Genomic DNA, 21,629 nt, shown 5'->3' on the forward strand with positions numbered 1-21,629 from the left:
AGTCTCTACTGCTTCGCCTGTGTACCTGAGTGAACAGGTGTGTCGTGGTTGGGTTTCCATACTGACATTCCCTGTGGCCTTGGATGTCACATGTTCCTGTGAGCCCATGTTCACAGGTGTACTCCACGGTCACTCGTGGTGATAGGACCAGCGTCTCTAGTTCCTCTCATGTGTCAGGCAGGGTTGTTGTTAGCAGAGCTGGGAGTTTCCTGTCCCAGCCTCACCAAAGCCAAGCTCTGGGCTGCAGGCCACCAGGGACCCGGTGAGGGAGGAACACAGGATTTCATAAGCATCCGATCTGGGACACGTGCTCTGGGCCGAGAGAGGCAAAAGAGAAAAACAGGATGTCCTTTGGGGCGAACACCTGGGCAGGGGCCAGACCTGATCTGGTTTGGCAGGGGAAGGAGCTGCCAGGCATGGCATCTGATTGTGTATACACCAAGAGGGTGTGTGAGTGCAAGTGGAGGAGGGGTTTACAGGGAGGGAGCACCTCACTGACCCCAGGAAGGCAGGCCAGTGGGGAGGGCCAGAGGAAAGAATAGGGGAAGGCAGGGAGGGGTTCATCTCTCTTCACAAGTCTTTCTTGTTGCTGCTGTTGTTTTAAGAGATGAGGTCATCCTTTGTTGCCCGGGCTGATCTGGAGCCTGGCAATCCTGCCTCACCGTGGTCTCAGAGGCTGGAAATATAAGTGTGAGAGTTACGTCACTAGGTAGCCATTTTAGAGATCATAAGTGATCAAGTATTATAGGACATCCTTTAACTTAACCCAGCACTCTGATCGATCACCCAGAGGCTGATAGATCTCTATGAGTTCAAAGCCAGTCTGGTTTACACAGTGAGTTCCAGGACAGTCAGGGCTACAATAGTGAAACCCTGTCTCAAAACACACACACGGGGCCTAGCAAACACATAAGTGGATGCTCACAGTCAGCTATTGCATGGATCACACGGCCCCCAATGGAGGAGCTAGAGAAATTACCCAAGGAGCTAAAGGGAACTGCAACCCTATAGGTGGAACAACAATATGAACTAACCAGTACCCCGGAGCTCTTGTCTCTAGCTGCATATGTATATCAAAAGATGGCCTAGTCGGCCATCACTGCAAAGAGAGGCCCATTGGACTTGCAAACTTTATATGCCCCAGTACAGGGGAACCCCAGGGCCAAAAAGGGGGAGTGGGTGGGTAGGGGATTGGGGGGTGGGTATGGGGGACTTTTGGGATAGCATTGAAAATGTAAACAAGGAAAATACCTAATAAAAAAATAAATTAAACACACACACACACACACACACACACACGGCTATCTGAAGTGGCTCCGGATGGCTGCTGTGGGTTCTCGGTGTACAATATCCACCTGACCCTGCCCACTTCCTGGCGACTAAGAGGACTCCTGGAACATGGAATGACCTAAGCCCTTTGGCCTTGCTGTGACTTATCTGGAGGAGCAGGTGGGGTGTGTGTGTGTGTGTGTGTGTGTGTGTGTGTGTGTGTGCACGTGTGCCTGCACACAGCTGTCTGCCACTGCATGTGCCCCTAGACCACAGTCTGGGCATCTCTCTCCCAGGCTTGCACTTCTGCCCCGCCCAGCAGCAACTAGGCCTGGTGCGTGTGAGGCCCAGCACCCACACAAAGCTTCTTCAGCTACAGGGCAAAGGTCTTCTCAGAGTAGACTCCAGGACTCCTCCCAGCACAGAGATCCCTGATCCCGTCAGCGTGGACTTCTCTACCAGGAGACTCAGACATAGGAGAAACACACATAGCCAGAGGCTACTCTTCTGGCCCATGTACATGAGTTGTTCCTAGCTGTATTCCCAAATTCCTTTTTTTTATTATTATTTTTTTCTTCATTTTCAATTTTATTTATTTATTTTTAAAAATATTTATTCATTTACTTTATGCATGTGAGTACACTCTAGCTGCACAGATGGCTGTGTGTGAGCCCTCATGTGGTTGCTGGGAATCAAACTTTCAGGACCTCTGCTTGCTCCAGTCGGACCCTGCTCACTCTGGCCCAAAGATTTATTTTATTACTATACATAAGTACGCTGTACCTGACCCCAGATGCACCAGAAGAGGGTGCCAGATCTCATCACTGGTGGTTGTGGGCCACCATGTGGTTGCTGGGACCAGAACTCAAGACCTTCAGAAGAGCAGTCAGTGCTCTTACCTGCTGAGCCATCTCACCAGCCCCTATTCCCAAATTTCTAAGCATTGACAAAGCCCTCAATGGTTCAGACAGATGTGCAAATGAAACATTGGTCCCTCTGTCCACAGGTACTATGCTAAGTACTTTCAGTTCTGTACAAAAACTCTAATGTAATCCAGGCTGGCCTCACTGTGACGCCAAGGATAACCTTACATTCCCGACCCTTCTCCCTCTAACTCCCGAGTACTGGGATTACAGTCCTATGACATCACACCTCGATGTGTATTCATAACTTTGTGCTTCAGAAGCACAATGACCAACAGATTGGTCTTAATTTTTTCATTCTCTGAGCCCCAGTCACTTTCGTTTTTGTTGTTTTGTTGTTGTTGCTGTTGTTGTTTTGAGACAGGGTTTCTTTTTGTAGCCCCTGTCTTGGAACTAGCTCTGTAGACCAGGCTGACCTTGAACTCAGAGATCTGCCTGCCCCTGCCTCCCACGTGCTGAAATTAAAGGAGTGCGCTACTACTGCCAGACAGGCTTTTGCTTGTTGTTTAAAGATTCATTTATCAGCCGGGCGTGGTGGCGCACGCCTTTAATCTCAGCACTCAGGAGGCAGAGGCAGGCGGATTTCTGAGTTCGAGGCCAGCCTGGTCTACAAAGTGAGTTCCAGGACAGCCAGGGCTACACAGAGAAACCCTGTCTCAGAAAAAAAAAAAAAAAAAAAAAGAAAGAAAGAAAGAAGAAGAAGAAGAAAAAATTTAACTTGCTGACCCCTACAGAAATTCCCCAAGCTTGCTGTAACTACAATAACACTCCTAAACTTGGGTCTCTCACTCTGACCCAAATGATGGGGACAGTGAGTGACCTTGCTCAAGAGCTCAGAATAAAGACCCTTTTGTATTTACATTGGAATTGGCTCCTCGGTTGTCTTTGGGGTACCTGCACCTTGGGCAAAACAGTACTCACAGGAAACAGCCTGCGGTCTCTTCCCTGCTGCAGCGTCCTGCTCCACTCACATCTGCGACTCCACATTCCTACAGAGCACACCACACTTGTACTTCCCCAGGAATTGCCATGTGATGATGTTGTCTCCAGATAGATAACAGTGACAGCCACTATGGCTTCTGTAGTGACAAGAAACCATGAGGAATTATGGGATTGTCAGTATCCACCAGGCACTGCATTCAGCAGTTTCTGGCCCAAACCTTCACTGGACAGACACCTGCAGGTCCCAGGCCTGCGTGAGGCTTCAGAGAATCTTTGAGAGCAGGAGGGACAGACAATCTTACATGTAACACCTAAGAGACAGCAGGTCAAACCATGGCAAGTCCTCTGAGTGGGAGACAGAAGGGATGGGGAAGGTGTATACTTTGGGTGTGAGTCTGGGAGGAAGAAATGACTGGAAAGACAGGACCATGGGACAAAGGCTCTGAGGCAGAGAGAACTGGGCAGGTTCAAGGGCAAGAGCAAGGCTGTGAAGCAAGTCTAGAGAGTTGGCTAGACATGAAATGACTCATTAGGGGTCAGCTCCTTCATCACTGACCCAGCTGAACAGCAGGGATCTTAACACTCGGAGGCTAAGGGGCTGGTCCAGCATCACACAGATAATTCTAGAGGCTAGAGTTACCATGGAGACACCCATTTCTGCCAGACACACCAGTATTCACATATTGATTCTGCTCCACAGCTAAGAATGTAGATAGACTGCCTCAGAGTCTGTTTTCTTCCCTGGTGTCTTGTGATTTTGTGATTCAGACAGAAGGGCAGGGTATCTACCCAGCCCAGACTTCTGGAACCCCAGGGCCAAAGAAAATTACAGAAAGAGGGACTGGTTTCCTATGGAGGAGAGGGATCAGTGTATGGGGGTGGGGGGTGGAGTGCAGGTGCTGGGTGGGGTGGGTGACAATGTGGAGGTATGAGAGGCCGTGGACATGTATGGAAAAAGAGGGAGCCCTGGCAGAAGAAACTGTAGGCCACAACCCCTTCCTCACTGAGCAGTGCCTCTTCCCAACAAGTGTGCCCCAGTCACCAACATGGTCCCTGCAGATTTGCCTTCAGGCTGGTAGACTACAGAAAGTTTCACTCATCCACCAGAACCAGAGAAAGCTCCCAAAAAGCCACACAAAGACACTTCCATTTTTCCAAGTTGGCAGAGATCAGAAGTTTGGAGAACTGCCTCTGCTGTGGAAATAGTGAGGAAGCAGGCAGAGGGGGGTGGGGACAGACCCCATGGAGGGATCCCAGTGAAAGTACAAATGCACTTTGACTTAGAGATGCCCTGTAGTCGGTTCCAAGGGTTTCTGCACAGCACCTGCTTGAACACCAGCCTTGCTTGTACAACAGAAGCCTGGACATCCTGTCACAGGGGAGGGCAAGTGTCTGCATCCCTACTGGGGCATCCATAACTTGCAAGGACTCACAGGAGGACAGGAGGGTCCCTCTGAATGGCTAGCCTGTCCTCCTCAAGACATCTGGTGAAACCAGAAGCAATCTGCTGTGATGGTGCACACCTGGAATCCAAGGCTGCTCAAGGACAGCCTTGGCTATACCCTGCATTCAAGAACAAGCTGGGCAACATGAGACACATGTCTCAAAACCCTAAAAGAGGCTGGAAAGATGGCTCAGTGGTTAAGAGCCCTGGGTTCCTGAAGGCCCCGGTTCAATTCACAGCACCCACATGGCAGTTCATGACTGTTTATAACTCCAGTTCTAGAGAATCTGATGTCCTTCTCTGACCTCCATGGGCACAAGCCATGCAAATGGCCAACTAAGAGACCCTGCTGCTGGGGGCTGGCGAGATGGCTTAGTGGTTAAGAGCACCAACTGCTCTTCCGAAGGTCCCGAGTTCAAATCCCAGCAACCACTTGGTGGCTCATAGCCATCTGTAATGAAATCTGATGCCCTGTAATGAGTATCTGAGGATAGCTACAGTGTACTTATATATAATAAATAAATCTTTAAAAAGAGAGAGAGAGAGAGAGAGACCCTGCTGATTCTTCTACACAGGTTCCCGCGTCCATGGACGCTCACACCTCCACACTGTCACGAGTTACAAGGATTGAACTCTGGAATTCACTCTGTACACCAGGCTGGCCTCGAACTCAGAAATCTGCCTGCCTCTGCCTCTCAAGTGCTGGGATTAAAGGCGTGCGCCACCACGCCGGGCAGAAACAAGGGTTTTACCAACTGAGCCATCTCCCATCTCTCCCTTCTCGGCATTAAACCCTACTTATTTATTATTTTAAGTCCTGTGTATGTGTGAGTCTGTGTGTGGGCTGTGCATGTGAGTGTGGGTGCCTGTAGATGCCAGAGGGATCAAATCTGGAGCTGGAGCTATAAGCAATTATGAGTTGCCCGATGATATGGGTTCTGGAGACTCCACTGCTAGAGCTAAAACACTCTCAACTGCTGGACCATGTCTACAGCCCCCTTCTTGTCCTTAATTCATTCACTCTAACTAGACTGAGCACTGACTGTACATGAGACTCAGTTCCCCTACTTCTTGCTGTCACATCTGCTCCTGTTTTCCAAGTGCTGGGACTAAAGACCTGCTTTAAAGACTATAATCTTCTCCGGGCAGTGGTGGCACATGCCTTCAATCCCAACACTTGGGAGGCAGAGGCCAGCCTGGTCTACAAAGTGAGTTCCAGGACAGCCAGGACTACACAGAGAAACCCTGTCTCGAGAAAACAAACAAACAAACAAACAAACAAACAAAAGTATTATTAAAGACTTTAGGAACGTTTGAAGTTGGACTGAGTGCATTTGGCATTACAATATGGTTGTGAACCTTTAAGGGACAGAGAGAAAAGTTGTAACTCTAAAGTGATGGTGTTGGGTGTCAAGTTGATAAGGGATGGACTTGTAATGATTAATCTTGGTCGTAACTTGGCTGTATCTAAAATCAAGGAATATATATACCACTGGGCATATCTGTGGAAGTATTTTCTTGACCAGGTTATTTGAAGTGGGAGACCAACCCTAAATGGGAGCAGCACACTCTGGTGGGACACCTTAAGGGACAACTTCTGCTTTTCCCCTCATTGTCTTCATGATTTGCTGGTGAGTTCACCTACCCTGTTGTTGCTGTTACTGCTGCCACCACTGCTGCTCCATTCTCTTGCTGATATCACAACCCAGCCCTTTCCAGCTTCTGATGTAGACTGAAGTCTAGTGACTCTCCAGGAGTTCTCCAGGTGTTTAGCTTCAAGTCAGGATCACAGAAGCATCCAAACTCGTGGACTGAACTGCTCTAGGGTTCTCAGCTTCTCCAATGTGATGATGGCCATTCTTGAACTACCTAGACCATATTTGTAAGTCAATCAAATACATCGATTTTAAAATATATATTCACTCTGTCTGTTCTTGCCTCACCAAAGAGACTAACACCGTTCTTTTTGGCACTGTTAATTCCAACCTGCTTTTCTTTCTCTCCTTTGGTGGCCACACTGCCCACTCTCCTGGTCTCCTCCTTCCCAGCTCCTTCCAGTCACGCAACTGGCCCCATAGCCCAAGTCTCACCAGGTCTCACAGCTGTGACTTTCATCTCTGGACCTTCACCAAAGATATCCTGAAATCCAGGCCATTGATCCAACCAGACAGGCTCTGGCTTTTCCCAAACAGCTTGAGCCTTCTCATTGAATAGCAAAGCTCTTGACTTGCCTTCATTTGGGCCAAGAACCTGAGGGGCATCCTTGGTGCCTCTTTTTCTCTCTCATCCTACATTTAAAACCTCAGTGGGACCTGTAATCCCATTGTTCAGAGGCTCAATGGCAGAGTTCATGCTTACATACACAATACCATGTAGTCACTACCCAGCCCCAGAAATAGAAAGAAAGAAAGAAAGAAAGAAAGAAAGAAAGAAAGAAAGAAAGAAAGCCATGTGGTGGCGGCAGTGCATGCCTTTACTTCCAGCACTTGGGAGGCAGAGGCAAGCAGATTTCTGAGTTCGAGGCCAGCCTGGTCTACAGAGTGAGTTCCAGGACAGCCAGGGCTATACAGAGAAACCCTGTCTCAAAAACAAAATAAATAAAAACAAACAAATAAATAGATAGATAGATATTCAAATATAAATGGAAATAAAGCTGCAATCCTCTTGGTGCCTGCTTTAAAATATAGCTGAATCTCATATCCAGTTCTCCGGAAACAGAGGCAGAAAGCTCTCTGTGAGTTCCAGGTCAGACTGGTTTATGCAGTGAACCTGTCTCAAACAATCAAACACAATATATGACTAGCATACCCCCATCTTATGATGATTTGTCTTGTACAGTGGACAAGAAAGGGACACATATTGAAAGTGGTGTCATGAATTCGGTGAAAACTGTACTCACAATTTGGTATTTTGATTTTTTTTCTCCCTGGGGTAGTAAAATGTTGGTCAGCAACAACAACAACAACAACAACAACAAAAACCTATAGTTCCTATAAGCCATGTCATGATGGCAAGCCAGGGATACAGGCATGGTGTGTGAGTGTGTGTGTGTGTGGGGGGGGGGGGGCATGTTCTTTAGTTATATTGAGGGAATTTAAATTGTGTGTGTGTGTGTGTGTGTGTGTGGTCTGTGGAGGTGCATGTATGTACCATGGTACATGTGAGGTTAGAGGACAGCTTTGTCCATCACTTCTGAAGAGCTGGACTTCCCTTGGTCCCTCTCTGAAGGCCAGTTTGTCTTGGGGTCTTCCCAGAGAGCTCACAATTCTCACTGGAGTCCAAGGGCAGCAGGCTGGGGTAGGGCCTGGAGGCAGGGCTGTGCCTATCCAGGAGAGTATAGTGTGCAAGGCTTTCTGATGCAACTGGCTGAATTCTTGTTGCCCCTCCCCCAGCTTTTCTCAGAAATAGAAGGGCTGGGCAGCGGCCAGGACTCAACACACAGAATCCCTTTGCTTCTCTGGCCTCTAGACAGGAAGAAAGGCTGGAGAGGGGCCAGGTGACTCAGCAAAGTGTTCATTCAGTCTTAGGACGCACAGGTGGTGGATGTGGCTGGAAGGTAAGGAAACTAGGATTCCTGGAAATTTGGAGGTCCCTGCATGTCCCATCCACACCCACACCCACCCTCAACACAAACCACAGAACCAGAATTATAAGTAATTGTGTGTATGAACCTAGGGAGGAGTTGTTGGTAGTTCAAGATCCCCTCAAGTCAGACAAGGTCAGAGTCAGGACCAGCTCTTTCCTTGCTGCCTTTCTAGCTCTTTCTCCCACAGGGAAGGAGATCAAAGCCCTTCACCCTTGTGGAAGGCTGGATCCCAACACCCCCCACCCCCTGCCCCAATCTTCCCTCCATGTCACTAGGCTCCTGAAATGGAAGGTGCTTGTGGTTTGGGGACAGACAACCCTGGATTCAAGTCTCGGCTGCTTCTTGTGTTCCCCTGGGCAGGTCCTTCTGCTCTCTGACACTAGTTTGCCCCCAGGCTCCCAGGCTGGTTGGCGAGGATCACATGAGTATGGAGAAAAAGGGATCAGCAGAGGCCTGCTAGGGTGTGGCCCCTGCCCCTTCGTCACTCCATGCTGCCATTGCGTCACTGCTGTTCTGGTCTTCCTGCCTCTCCTGGATGACAGGTCTGTGGGAAGGTCACAGGCGACCCCAGGGAAAAGGAGAGGTTCAGTCCCTAAGAGAAGGCTCCCCAAGAGGAGCACAGATCAGCTGCAACCCCTGAATCACCCACACACCTGCATCTTCTCCAAATGGGCTGGCCCATCTGTCTTCCCAGTGTCCTGCCATGGCCTCCCAAGTACTGGGATCACAGGCACGCACCACCCCGTCTGGTTTATGTGTCGATGGGAATTGGACCTAGGTTCATGCATGATTTGCAAGCATTATATCAATGTAGCATATCTTCAATCCTTCAACCTCCTTTTCAGGGAAAATAACAATTTTCCATCAGAAGTGATTTTTATTTTTATTTTATTTATTTATTTATTTTTGGTTTTTCGAGACAGGGTTTCTCTGTGTAGCCCTGGCTGTCCTGGAACTCACTTTGTAGACCAGGCTGGCCTCGAACTCAGAAATCCGCCTGCCTCTGTCTCCCGAGTGCTGGGATTAAAGGCGTGCGCCACCACGCCCGGCCAGAAGTGATTTTTAAATATCCATTTTAGGGCCAGAGAGATGACCCAGTGGTTCAGAGTGCTTCCTGGTCTTACAGAGGGCCTGAATTTGGTTCACAGCACTCACACTGAACTGTGCACAGCTGTCTGTAACTCTAGCTCTCAGGGATCCAATGCTCTCATCTAGCCTCTGCATGCACACACATGCATGCACATGTTCTCTCTCTCTCTCTCTCTCTCTCTCTCACACACACACACACACACACACACATGGTGTACATGCACACACACAAATAAAAAGGCGATAAGGGGATGTCCCAAGAATACCATTAGTCCCAACACTCAGAGGCACAGCAGGAAGATCAATGTGAGTTGAAAGTCAGCCTGGTCTACAGAGCCAGCCCAGACAGAATTGTAGTGAGATCCTATTTCAGAAAAACCAATCATAAAATACAATGTCCATCTTCAGGCGGTGGAAAGGCTACTTAGCCAAGGTGCTGCTGCCTAACCTGACACCCTAAACCCAATCGTGGGATCCACGTGGTGGAAGACAGACTCTTGTGGGTTGTCACAGTCTGGCCTCCACATGGGGTGCTGTGGTACAAGGGTGGGAACACACACATGAAAACTAAAATCAAACACTATGCACTTAAAGATAAATAAAATGTCCATTTTAAGCTAGACTTGGCGCACATGTCTATAATGCTATCTACTCAAGAGGCTGAGGCAGAAGAATAATAGCACATTCAAGGTTTGGGTTTGCTTTGCTGATGCAGTTGAGTTAGAGGCCAGCCTGGAAACTTCAGTGAGACAGTGCATCTAAAGTTAAAAAAAAATTAGGGGGGGGGGCTAGAGAGGTGGCTCAGTGGTTAAGAGCACTGACTGCTCTTCCAGAGGTCTTGAGTTCAATTCCCAGCAACCAAATGGTGGCTCACAACCATCTGTAATGAGATCTGACACCCTTTTCTGGGGTTTCTGAAGACAGCTACAGTGTACTTACTAATTGATTAAGTTCCCAACCTCAGTTTTCTTCTTTTCTGTTTTTTTGAGATAGGATCTTATACAGCCTAGGCTGGCTTCACAATTGGTGCTGCCAAGGCTGGCCTCTGACTCTCCATCCTCCTGCCTTTAGCTCTCACATGCTGGTAGTACAGGTATGGGCATTACACTTGGCCTGATCCATAGGTCTCTCTGTGTAACCTAGGCTGGTATCTAACTCATTTAGGGCTGAGATTACAGGCCCCAGGCACCACTCCTGGCTCTCCAGTGTGTGACATTTCTTTTGAATCTAAAGGATCATGGAAATTAAGCTATAGCTGTTCAGCCCAGTGTGGTAGCCCATTTCTGTGATCCCAGCATTTAGGAGGCTGAGGCAGGGGAATTGACATATATTCAGCTTAAGCTACAGAGTCCTTATCTCAAGGAACAAAACAAATGTGGGCTGGCAAGATAGCACCGTGAGTCAAAGGCTCCTGTCACCAAGGCTGACAGTGTGAGCTGGATCCTCGCACCCCACATGAGGAAGGAAGAAAATGAATCCGCGTCCACATTCCTACACATACACACAGAGAAGAGATATAGAAGTGTATGCCATACAAACAGATGAATTCTTTTACTAAGAAATAAAAACTGGAAGAGGGCGTTGGACTCGGTCAGTGGGAGCGCCTCTGTCCAGCCCTGGGATAGCAGCGGAAAAACTGAATCCCAGCAGAGGCTCGGCTTCCCCTCCCCCGCGAGGCTCTGTTCCGACAGTGCCTTGGGGAGAAAGTCTTACTTCAGACTTTCTGTGTGTTTCACGCTTCTCTCTGAAGAACTGGAGCGCAGAGCTCAGCTCAGAGACTTTAATCAGAACTGGATTGAGCTGCCATTGCATAATCTTGTTTTGCTCTTCTGGTATTTAATTTTATGGTGACCTCTTTCTACTTCTTTTTTTTTTTCCCTGTTGTGACGGGTACCTTGTGCTTGTTAGACAAGTGCACAACCACTGATCCCTGGCCCAGGCGCTCTTTCTCGACCACTGGAGGCTGAATCTAGGCAAGTCACTGAGCTGCGGGCCTCATCTTTTGTCCTATTTTTCTGTTGCTGCTGTTGTTTGTTTGTTTTGAGACAGTGTTTTTCTGTGAGGCCCTGGCTATCCTAAAACTCATTTTGTAAACAAGGCTGGCCTTAGAACTCAGAGATCTACCTCCATCTGCCTCCCAAGTACAGGGATTAAATTTGTGTGCCACCAACACCTGTCTTCCTAAATTTTTTTTTTAAGATTTATTTACGCATGCACAGTGCCTAGCACCACATTAAACTGACAGTGTGGTACATGCTTGTCACCACAGCATCTGAGGTAGAGGCAGGATCAGAAATCCAAGGTCAACTCCGGCTACATACAGTGCCTCAACAAAACAAAACAAAACAACAACAACAGCATCCAAACCATACAAGATATAAAACAAAAGCAAAAAAAAAAAAAAAAATTCCGAGGTTATTAGTATGAGAAAGTATACTGTTATTGGCAATTTTGTTTGACTATCTGTTGAGATAATATGTCCAGTGTGTACTAAATACGATAGATTCGTAAAGTGAATTCCTTTTTCATTTTTCTTCAACCACAACTAAAAATAATTTCTTGAAACAAAAACCTTTTTTTGAGACAGGGTCTTATGCTGCTCAGGCTGGCCTCAGATGCGCAATGTAGCAGAAGATGTCTTTGAATGGCTGCCTCTGTCTCCCGAGTGCCGGGATTAAAGGTGTACACTACCAGGCCTGGCCATTACCCCATTTAAACATTATTTTTTAAATTCAGTTTTGTTTGTTTGCTTGTTTTGAGTCAGGGTTTCTCTGTGTAGCCCTGGCTGTCCTGGAACTCACTCTGTAGACCAGGCTGGCTTTGAACTTAGAGATCTGATGGCCTCTTTCTCCCCAGTGCTGAGATTAAAGGCAGCACCACCGTGGCCCAGAGCTAGGATCTACTTTAAATTACTGTGGCTCTTGGTTTTATTTTTCTGATTTATAAGATTTGTGTGCTGAGAGTAGTCAGGGTGGTTACCTTGAGTCCATCGCATTTGAGCAAGCCTGGCAGATCCAGTAAGCTCTGAGCACTGGCAAGCACACCTCACTCAGGTGTCCGGATGTGGTGCTCGGGAAACAACAATCCCACTGCCCTGGGGTTCCCACGTCTCTGAGGCCCTGCCCTCCTTTCTGAAGTTCATTCATCCCTCCCCAGCCGCCAGGTTGGCCGGATCAGGTTAGATCCCAGAATCCTCTGGGGTGTGTGGGGGTTGGGAGAGGGAGACACAAGAGAGTTGGTCCCCTGGCTTCTAGAACCAGAGAAACAAATGTGTCATGACCCTGCCTCCCTGTAGCTCTTCCTGGAGGAAGTTTGTTTTTTACTTGAATAAACTCAAGTATCAAGATATAAATTCGAGTATCGGGAAAGGCACTGGGCCTTTGGGGCTTTGCCGGGGTAGAGGAATGGGGGTAGTAGCTGTCACCACCACGACTAGCCTCACTATGTCTATCTTCAGCTGTGGCTGGAATCTTGTTAATATCCCTCCACCTGCAGTGTCCAGCGGCTCCATCCTATTTACTGAGTGCCTACAAGTCCCATAAACTACACTTTGTTGTTACTGGGGATCGGACTCACTGCCTACCATATGCAAATGTACTACTAGACTAATGTTCTGTGGCTGAGCTACAGCCCTGCTTCAGCCCTTACTCTATTTTTTTTTTTTTTTTTTTTTTTTTGAGACAGGGTTTCTCTGTGTCCTGGAACTCACTCTGTAGACCAGGCTGGCTTTGAACTCAGAAATCCGCCTGCCTCTGCCCCCCCCCCCCCAATGCTGGGATTAAAGGCGTGTGCCACCACTCCCAGCCACATTTCTTTTTAGCTTGATAACAAGGCCTTTAGTCCCAGTACTGGGGAACAGAAGCAGGTACATCTCTGTGAGTTCGAGAGAAGCCTGCTTTACAGAGTGAGATCCAGGCAAGCCAGAGCTGCATGGTCAAACTCATCCTCCTGCCTTAGGCTTCCGAGTAACTGAGATTCTAGGTGTGCAGCACACCCAGCTGTTCTAAGAGCTTTGCGCACAAGACCTTACTAATAATGCTCGCGGCAACCATGTGATGAGAGCAGCATTTTACGGAGAAGGGAAATGAAGCTCTGCTTCCTTTGGTTGTTTTTGGCTTTGTGCTCTCATAGAGCCACACCCCGAGCCAGACTGGGCGCTAAGCGGCTTTTCTGAGCTACAGCAGAACTGGGTGCACACTTGAAAGGGTTGCTTTGGAGGGAAGGTTCCCAGGATGCATGCAGAGCACGGGGCTTCTAGCCCAGTCCTTAGTGGGGTGTGGAGGCGATATTTGTTTTGTTTTGTTTTGTTTGTTTGTTTTTCGAGACAGGGTTTCTCTGTGTAGCCCTGGCTGTCCTGGAACTCACTCTGTAGACCAGGCTGGCCTCGAACTCAACGATCCACCTGCCTCTGCCCGACTACCGTTTAGAGGGTGGAGGGGATTGACGAGATTTTTAAACAGCCTCAGTTCATTCTTTTTTTCCTCTATTCTCATTTCATATACGGGGAAATAGGTATAAAGTACTACAATAACGAGAGTCGGTGGCTCCGAGTGCTACTTCAGGAGCTGGGGGGCGGGGTAGGGTTGGGGGCGTGTGGCCCCGAAGGTGAGGGCGGAGCACACTCGGCGACGTGGGCGGGTCACAGATGGTGCAATCCCCGGCCGCTGGGCGTCAGCAGCAGATTAGCTCAGGTTTACATCAGCCGGGCGGGGATCCGAGCCCGCGTCCTTGTGCCGCAGCACTTTAGCAGCGAAAGCGGCTGCTGCCGAGTACGTGACGGCTGGGGTCTGGCACGAGCGTGCTGGAAACTCCGAGATCTGCTCAGTTAGGCTGGCGGCGGCCCACGGGCGCGGGCGCAGGCCGCTCTGAGGCCCCAGGACAAGGTACCCAGTAGGGAGCTGCGAAGGGGATTTACCCGGGTCTGGTCTGGCAAGAGGGTCACTGGGAGTCCAAGCGTATTCATGAATATTCCTATTCTCTCTCTCTCTCTCTCTCTCTCTCTCTCTCTCTCTCTCTCTCTCTCTCTCTCTCTCTCTCTCTCTCTCCCTCTTTCTCTCTCTCGTTCTCTCCCTCTCGCTCTCTTTTACTCACTCACTCTTCTCACTCTCTCGCTCCTTTACTTCGCCGTCTGGGGGCGCCCTCAGCCTGAGCCGTCGACCCCAGCTTATTATGCAGCCCAGGCTGACGGGCAATTCACCAATCAGCCCCCTGGGTGCTGTCGATGCAGGGGTGAGTCCCTAAGCTCAGCTCTCCTTATTGCGTTATTAAACCTTTCATTCGTCGCGGGTCTCTTCCTTCCCTAGCAGTCCTTGCATTTGAGAGCTTGGGAAAACCCAGTGTGGTGTTTCTCTGTCTGGAAGGTCCTAGCAGAGAAGACGAGATACCAAACAGTCTTTCTTCCTTTCTCTCTAGATGCGAGCTACACCTCTGGCTGCTTCTGCTGATGTTTCCTGCAGGAAGAAACCGTTGGAGTTTGATGACAATATTGATGCCGAGTGTCCAGTCCTAAAACGAATGAGAGATGAGCCTGAGCCCAGACCACTCCCCAGCCTGCTGCCCCCCAGCCCACCTCCCGCCTTAGACTTGTCACCTGCTGTGGCCCCTGCAACCCGACTGGGGCCTTATATCCTTTTGGAACGAAAGCAAGGCAGCTGCAGCTATCGAGCCCTGCACTGCCCCACAGGCACAGAGTACACCTGCAAGGTATATTCTATGGGCTCTCACCTCTAGCATCCCAGGGCCCTGCAAAAGGCCCGGAATCCAGAGGACTGTAGCTTTCTAACTTTGTAGATTATCACTGGGTTCCTCAACTGACATTCCTCCATGGAGTACTATACATATAATTGCTGCAGCCAAAAAACCAGACCCAAATGGGGTGTGGTGGCACATGCCTGTAATCCCAGCACCAGAGAGGCTAAGGCAGGAGGGTGGCTCCGAACTTCAGGCTAGCCTAGAGTACATGTTGAGAACCTGCCTGAAAATCAACACAAGTCTAGATCCAGTGCTCTTGCTTGCACGCTTGTAATTCTGTACTGGGGAAGTGGAGACAGGCAGATCTCTGGAGCCAGACTACTGGTCAGCCAGCTAGCCTAGTCAGCGAGTTTGTTCGGAGGTCAGTGAGAGACTATCTCAGGTAGAGAGAAGAGAGAAAGGGAATGGCTAAAGGGGCTGGAGACATGGCTCAGTGATTAAGAAAGTGTGAAACTCTTGCAGAGACCCAAGTTCTGTTCCCAGCATCTGCTTGAAGCAGCTCACCATTGTATAACTCCAGGGCCTCTGACCTCAGGCATCTGCACTTGTGCATATACCCATAGACAGACACCAACAGACAGACAGACACGATTAAAAATAAATCCTAAGACAAAAACTGGGTGGCATCTGAGGAATGACACCAGAGACTTTCCTCTGCCTGCCACAAGAAAACACACATGTGGGCTGGTGAGATGGCTCAGTGGGTAAGAGCACCCGACTGCTCTTCCGAAGGTCCAGAGTTCAAATCCCAGCAACCACATGGTGGCTCACAACCATCTGTAAAGAGATCTGACTCCCTCTTCTGGAGTGTCTGAAGACAGCTACAGTGTACTCACATATAATAAATAAATATTAAAAAAAAAAAAAACAGGAAACACACATGTGCACACACCAGAAGAGCCCGGGCAATGATGAGCATTAGGGAAATGAAGCTAGTGTCAGAGGGCAGGGAGAAGCAAAGAGAGGAGGAGACATGCAGGGATGCAGGGGAATTTAAGGAAGCCTGGGAGGGCCTTGCAGATGATAAAGGGCCATGCATGTCAGGAGCTGAAGAAGGCTTAGGGAGGAGGGTTCAAAGGCAGTGTGTCCCCGCTGTGGGTACAGGAAGCACAAAGGGCCAGCCATAGTGATACTCACCTTTAACAGAAGCACTTGACGCGTGTATCTTTGTAAGTTCAAGGCCAGCCTGGTCTACATAATGAGTTCCAGGACAGCCAGGGTCTGAGACACAAAGAGACCATGTTTCAGAAAGCTCACCCCACCAGGCAGTGGTGGTGCAAACCTTGCTGTGGTACAAGAATCTGCTGCTCTGAGGCAGGCAGATTTCTGAGTTGGAGGCCAGGCTGGTCTACAGAGTGAGTTCCAGGACAGCCAGAGCTACACAGAGAAACCCTGTCTCAAAAAACAAAACAAAACAAAACAAAACAAAAAAAAGAAATGAAATGAAAGGTCACCCTGTCTTCCCCCCAAATAAAGAGACCACAGGTGCTGAGACAGGACCAGCTTTGGGAGAGAATGAAAAGTAGTCTGTGTATTTATTTCCTCCTTGCTACATAGCCTAGCTCTTTCTTCTAAGATCACGGTTTTGTTTTGTTTTAAATTTCAGTCTCCCCGCCCCCCTCCATGCCTGAGTTTAAAGTCAAAAGCAACAAAGTAACACTTCAGCTCCGGAAACCCTAGCTCCTAGCAGGCCTCCAGTGTATCCACAAACTCTGAGCACACTTCCCAGCTGCCTCACTGCGCCCCCACATGACTCCCTCCTCATCCTGACCACCTGCAAGCTTTGCCTGTAATTTTGAGAGCAGGTTGATGGCTTGATTACCTCAGGGCCTTTGCATTGCATATGCCCCCAACACAGGGAGCTTTTCCTAAACTTATCTTTGGATCATTCAGGTCACTTTTCCTGAGTCACCTGGGCCCACACTTCAGACTCTCACTGTGTAGCTCTGGCTAGCTTGTAACTTCTTTGTAGATCAGGCTGACCTCAATGGCCTCAAACTCAGAGATCCTCCTGGCTCCGCTTCTTGAGTACTGGGGATTAGACAAGTACGTTACCATGGCAGGCTCACACTTTTTTTTTTTTTTTGGTTTTTTGAGACAGGGTTTCTCTGTATAGCCCTGGCTGTCCTGGAACTCACTCCTCTGCCTCCCGAGTGCTGGGACTTTTTTTTTTTTTTTTTTTAGATTTATTTATTTATTATATGTAAGTATACTGTAGCTGTCTTCAGACAGACCAGAAGAGGGCGTCAGATCTCATTACAGATGGTTGTGAGCCACCATGCGGTTGCTAGGATTTGAACTCTGGACCTTTGGAAGAGCAGTCGGGTGCTCTTACCCACTGAGCCATCTCACCAGCCCCCCCCCTTTTTTTTTAAGATTTATTTATTTATTTATTATATATAAGTACACTGTCACTATCTTCAGACAGACCAGAAGAGGGCATCTGATCCCATTAGAGATGGTTGTGAGCCACCATGTGGTTGCTAGGATTTGAACGCAGGACCTCTGGAAGAGCAGACAGTGCTCTTATCCACTGAGCCATCTCTCCAGCCCACGGCTCGCACTTTTTAAAATAGGTGCTCCCTTCTAAAATACCAGCCCACACTTGCCTAGCAAAGACTGGTCCTGTGTTTGGTCTCCAAGATGGCAATATAAAATATTCTGGATTTTTTTTTTTTTTTTTTTTTGGTTTTGGTTTTTAGAGACAGGGTTTCTCTGTATAGCCCTGGCTGTCCTGGAACTCACTCTGTAGACCAGGCCGTCCTCGAAAACATAAATCCACCTGCCTCTGCCTCTCAAGTGCTGGGATTAAAGGCGTGCACCACCACGCCCGGCCATCTTTCTTATTTCTTTGGAATATGTGGTTTGGGGTTTTCTTGTGCCGTACTGTGGACACCAAGAGAACAGGGGCAATGGCTGTGAGTCTGGTCAGCTGGGCAGGGGCTGCAGACAGGCCACTGAGCTGGCTTTTCTTATGCAGGATGTGTGGGAGAAGGGGGGCTATGGTGGTGATCTGCCTCCAGGAGTGGTTTTCTGTGTGGGTTACATTCTAGTTTCTGAGGCCTAATTCACACAGGGTGGCAGCTTAAGCAGAGATTGGTGCATGGGTTCTAGTCCCAAATATGCTACTTGCTGGCCCTGTGACCCCTGGGTCTCCTGACCGATGTGGCTTTGCGGAGATTCGGCTGATACTTGGCTATGAGTGACTTGCTAAACAAGGGCTTCTGTATGTGTAGCTCACAGCTCACAGAGTTGGCTGTCCCCTTTTGCTAGGTCCCTTGTGCTTACTCCTGACTCTGTCTCCAGGTGTATCCCGCCAGCGAGGCCCAGGCGGTGCTGGCACCTTATGCCCGGCTGCCTACCCACCAGCACGTGGCCCGTCCCACGGAGGTCCTGCTGGGCTCTCAGTTCCTTTACACCTTTTTCACGAAGACCCATGGGGACTTGCACAGCCTGGTGCGCAGCCGCCGCGGTATCCCCGAGTCCGAGGCTGCCAGGCTTTTCAGGCAGATGGCTGGTGCCGTGGCACACTGCCACAAGCACGGGCTTGTCTTGCGCGACCTCAAGCTGCGTCGCTTTGTCTTCAGCAACTGTGAGAGGTGAGTGTGACCCCAGAGGCACACTTGAGAGGTAGGCCACGGTGGGGAAACTGAGATCCAGGCGAGCAGAGTAACTTAGGAAGAGCTAATGCTTATGCTTAGCATGTGCAAGGCTCATGATCCATCTTCAGCAGCAAAAGAAGACAGGGAAAGAAATCTCCAGCACTGAGTGACCACTGCCTGTGCCGTGAAATCTGTAGCCCTAACAACTGGACTGGGGGGCGGGGGGGAGACAGGTGGATCCCCAGAGATCACTGGCCAGCTAGTCTATTCAATTGGTGAGCTACAGGTTTAGTGAAGGACCCTGTTTCAAATTAAATAAGGATGAAAGGAATATCTTATTTTGGGGGTGGTAGCATACACCTTTAAATCCTGGCTGAGGGGAAGATAAGTGGATCTCTGTGAACTGGAGGTCAGCCCGGTCTACAGGGTGAGTTCCAGGCCAGTCAGGGCTATGTAGTGAGATCCTGTCTCCAAAAAAAAAAAAGGTGTGTGCTAGGGGATGGGGGAGTTGGCAAGATGACTCAGTGGGTCAGAGAGGACCCATCCACGTGATAGCTAACAACCACCTGTAAGTCCAAGTCCTAGATATCTGACAGGCTCTTCTGGCCTTCATGGTGCCCAAACACACAAGCAGGAAAACACCCATTTGCATAAAATATAATAAAAATAAATATAAAAAGAAAGAGGCCAAGTGGTGGTGGCTCATTCCTAGGACCCCCGCCCTCAAGAGGCAGAGGCAGGCTGATCTCTGAGTTCAAGGCTAGCCTGGTCTACAGAGTGAGTTCCAGGACAGCCAGGGCTATATAGTGAGACCCTGACCCATCAAAGCCAAAAGCAAACTAAACCAACCAAATGAAAAAGTAACTGAAGCTCGGCATGGTGGCCCACACATGAGTGCCCAGCACTCAGGAGGCAGAGGCACGAGGACAGTAATAAGCCCAGACTGGACAATGTACAAGACAGAGAGTGGAGAGGAGGCTGCTATTCCAGAGGACCTGAGTGAGACCTGATTTTTTTTTCTGTCTGTGACCCAGGACGAAGCTGGTGCTGGAGAACCTGGAGGATGCCTGCGTGATGACTGGATCAGACGACTCTCTGTGGGACAAGCATGCGTGCCCTGCCTACGTGGGACCAGAGATACTCAGCTCCCGGCCATCCTACTCTGGCAAAGCAGCTGATGTCTGGAGCCTGGGTGTGGCGCTCTTCACCATGCTGGCTGGCAGATACCCATTCCAGGACTCTGAGCCAATCCTGCTCTTTGGCAAGATCCGTAGAGGGACCTTTGCCCTGCCTGAGGGCCTATCAGCCCCAGCCCGCTGTCTGATCCGCTGTCTCCTCCGCAAGGAGCCTTCAGAGCGACTTGTGGCCCTGGGAATCCTCCTGCATCCCTGGTTGAGAGAGGATCATGGCCGAGTCTCTCCTCCACAGTCTGACCGAAGGGAGATGGACCAGGTGGTCCCAGATGGGCCACAGCTGGAGGAGGCTGAGGAAGGGGAGGTGGGGCTGTATGGCTAGGGCCACCTTACTGGCCCCTCAGCTCCAAGGTGTGAGTTGAGTACCTGAGTCTCAGCTTTCTCCTGCCTTTTTGGGCCAAGCTAAACCTTAAGTGCCTTTCTGGAGGAAGAAACAGCCCGAGTGCCTTATGCCTAGTGGGGTGATGCTCCCTGAGTGCCACGCCCTGTTCTAGGTGCTGTGAACAGCAAAGGAAAAAGAGGGAGAAATACACCTTGCTGGCCAAGTTGCCACAGTGCCGCATGCTCTCCGGCCAGCCCCTGCCTTGGGCACATTTCATACCGGGACTGGTCTTCTCTGGTGCTGGTTCATGGGACAGTCCCTTTTATCAGTGCCCCAGCTGCCTTCTGTCTTGTGCCTTTAAACAAAGGAAACATCTTTGTGCCAAAGACCAAAGTCCTCACTCACCATGTGCCTCAGGACCACAAATCAGGCTGGGCTGGGATTGTGGCCTCCAGGCAGGAGAACCTGCTTGAAGAAGACCTGACTGTGGGATTGAAGCCAAAAGGGTGAGACTCCAATAGAGAGGCATCTGACTCAAGGAATAGTCTGGAATAAGGACCCAGGTCTGTTTACTCTGGTAGCCTCTGGCTGAAGCACCAAAGTTGGAGAGGATGGACCAGGCAGGGTCTGTCCTACTGCCTACAGACAATCTCAGCCCCTGTTCTGGGGACTTTTAGTACCCAGGCCCACAGTCAGTTTGATGGCTTTGGTCTGGTTAAGTGTGTATTTTCATCATGTGCCCAATAAAAGAGAGCTGTGTGGTTTGACATGTGAAAGAGCCCCACCACCTAACATCCTTGGTGACTTTCTCTTCTTCAACGCTGGCCCCACCATGAAAGCCAGGTACAGCTCAGCCCCTACCAAGTGGCTTGTGAAGAAATTCCTCTACTGATCTTCCTGTACATGCCTTTTCTTCTAGGGACCTTGGGTCTCAGGTGAGAAGCTTTCTAAGCTGAGCACTGGGGTATGGCTCAGGTGTAAGCACACACCTAACATACTCAGAGTTATGGGTTCTGTCCTCCACCCAAAAGGGCATCAGTTTAAACTGGAAGAAACATACTTTGCATAAAGACAGGTCAGTGACCAGGGTAGTTTCAGGGCAGGTCAGTCTGGCTCTCCAAGCTGTTGGCAGAATGTCTGCTTTCTTGACTCCTTCAGTCCTTGGCTGTTTTCCATGGAGAAAGCTGGCACTTACGTCACATTGCACAAAGTAAAGGGGCATTGTAGCACTTATGAACCTAACACTTGAAAGTCAGGCTGCCCCAAGTGCAATCTTTCCAGAACACAGCAGTTGTTGGATGGACCCTCAGCAAGTTTCTTAACATTCTATACCTCAGGCTCTTCATCTGGAAAAGCAGAGACTAGGACGTGTGTGTGTGTGTGTGTGTGTGTGTGTGTTTGTGTGAACGCGCACACACTCATGTGAGCCTGCGAGAGGGCACGTGGAGGCTGGAGATAGATAAATTAGATCATTCTTACTCTTCCTCCTCCACCTTATTCCTTGAGGA

The 21,629-nt window shown here is 49.3% G+C and overlaps 1 protein-coding gene across 1 annotated transcript; it reads left to right on the plus strand.

The window, feature by feature from the left end:
* The first annotated feature begins 13,922 nt into the window (after window positions 1-13,922).
* Window positions 13,923-20,913, plus strand: Trib3 (tribbles pseudokinase 3). The gene is made up of 4 exons (XM_021150076.2): window positions 13,923-14,136; window positions 14,666-14,956; window positions 18,311-18,603; window positions 19,641-20,913. The coding sequence occupies exons 2-4, from the start codon at window positions 14,666-14,668 to the stop codon at window positions 20,119-20,121; spliced, it is 1,065 nt and encodes a 354-aa protein (XP_021005735.1). The 5' UTR covers window positions 13,923-14,136; the 3' UTR covers window positions 20,122-20,913.
* Window positions 20,914-21,629: the final 716 nt, after the last annotated feature.

Source organism: Mus caroli, unplaced genomic scaffold (assembly GCF_978045245.1).
Source record: "Mus caroli unplaced genomic scaffold, Mus_caroli_1 scaffold_2, whole genome shotgun sequence".
NCBI lineage: Eukaryota > Metazoa > Chordata > Mammalia > Rodentia > Muridae > Mus > Mus caroli.

Excerpts from the sequence above, each read along its gene's own strand:
- Trib3 (XM_021150076.2), top strand. The coding sequence starts at position 14,666 with ATGCGAGCTACACCTCTGGCTGCTTCTGCTGATGTTTCCTGCAGGAAG. Across the intron at positions 14,957-18,310 it reads GCACAGAGTACACCTGCAAG|GTGTATCCCGCCAGCGAGGC; the intron begins GTATATTCTATG and ends CTCTGTCTCCAG. Across the intron at positions 18,604-19,640 it reads GTCTTCAGCAACTGTGAGAG|GACGAAGCTGGTGCTGGAGA; the intron begins GTGAGTGTGACC and ends TCTGTGACCCAG.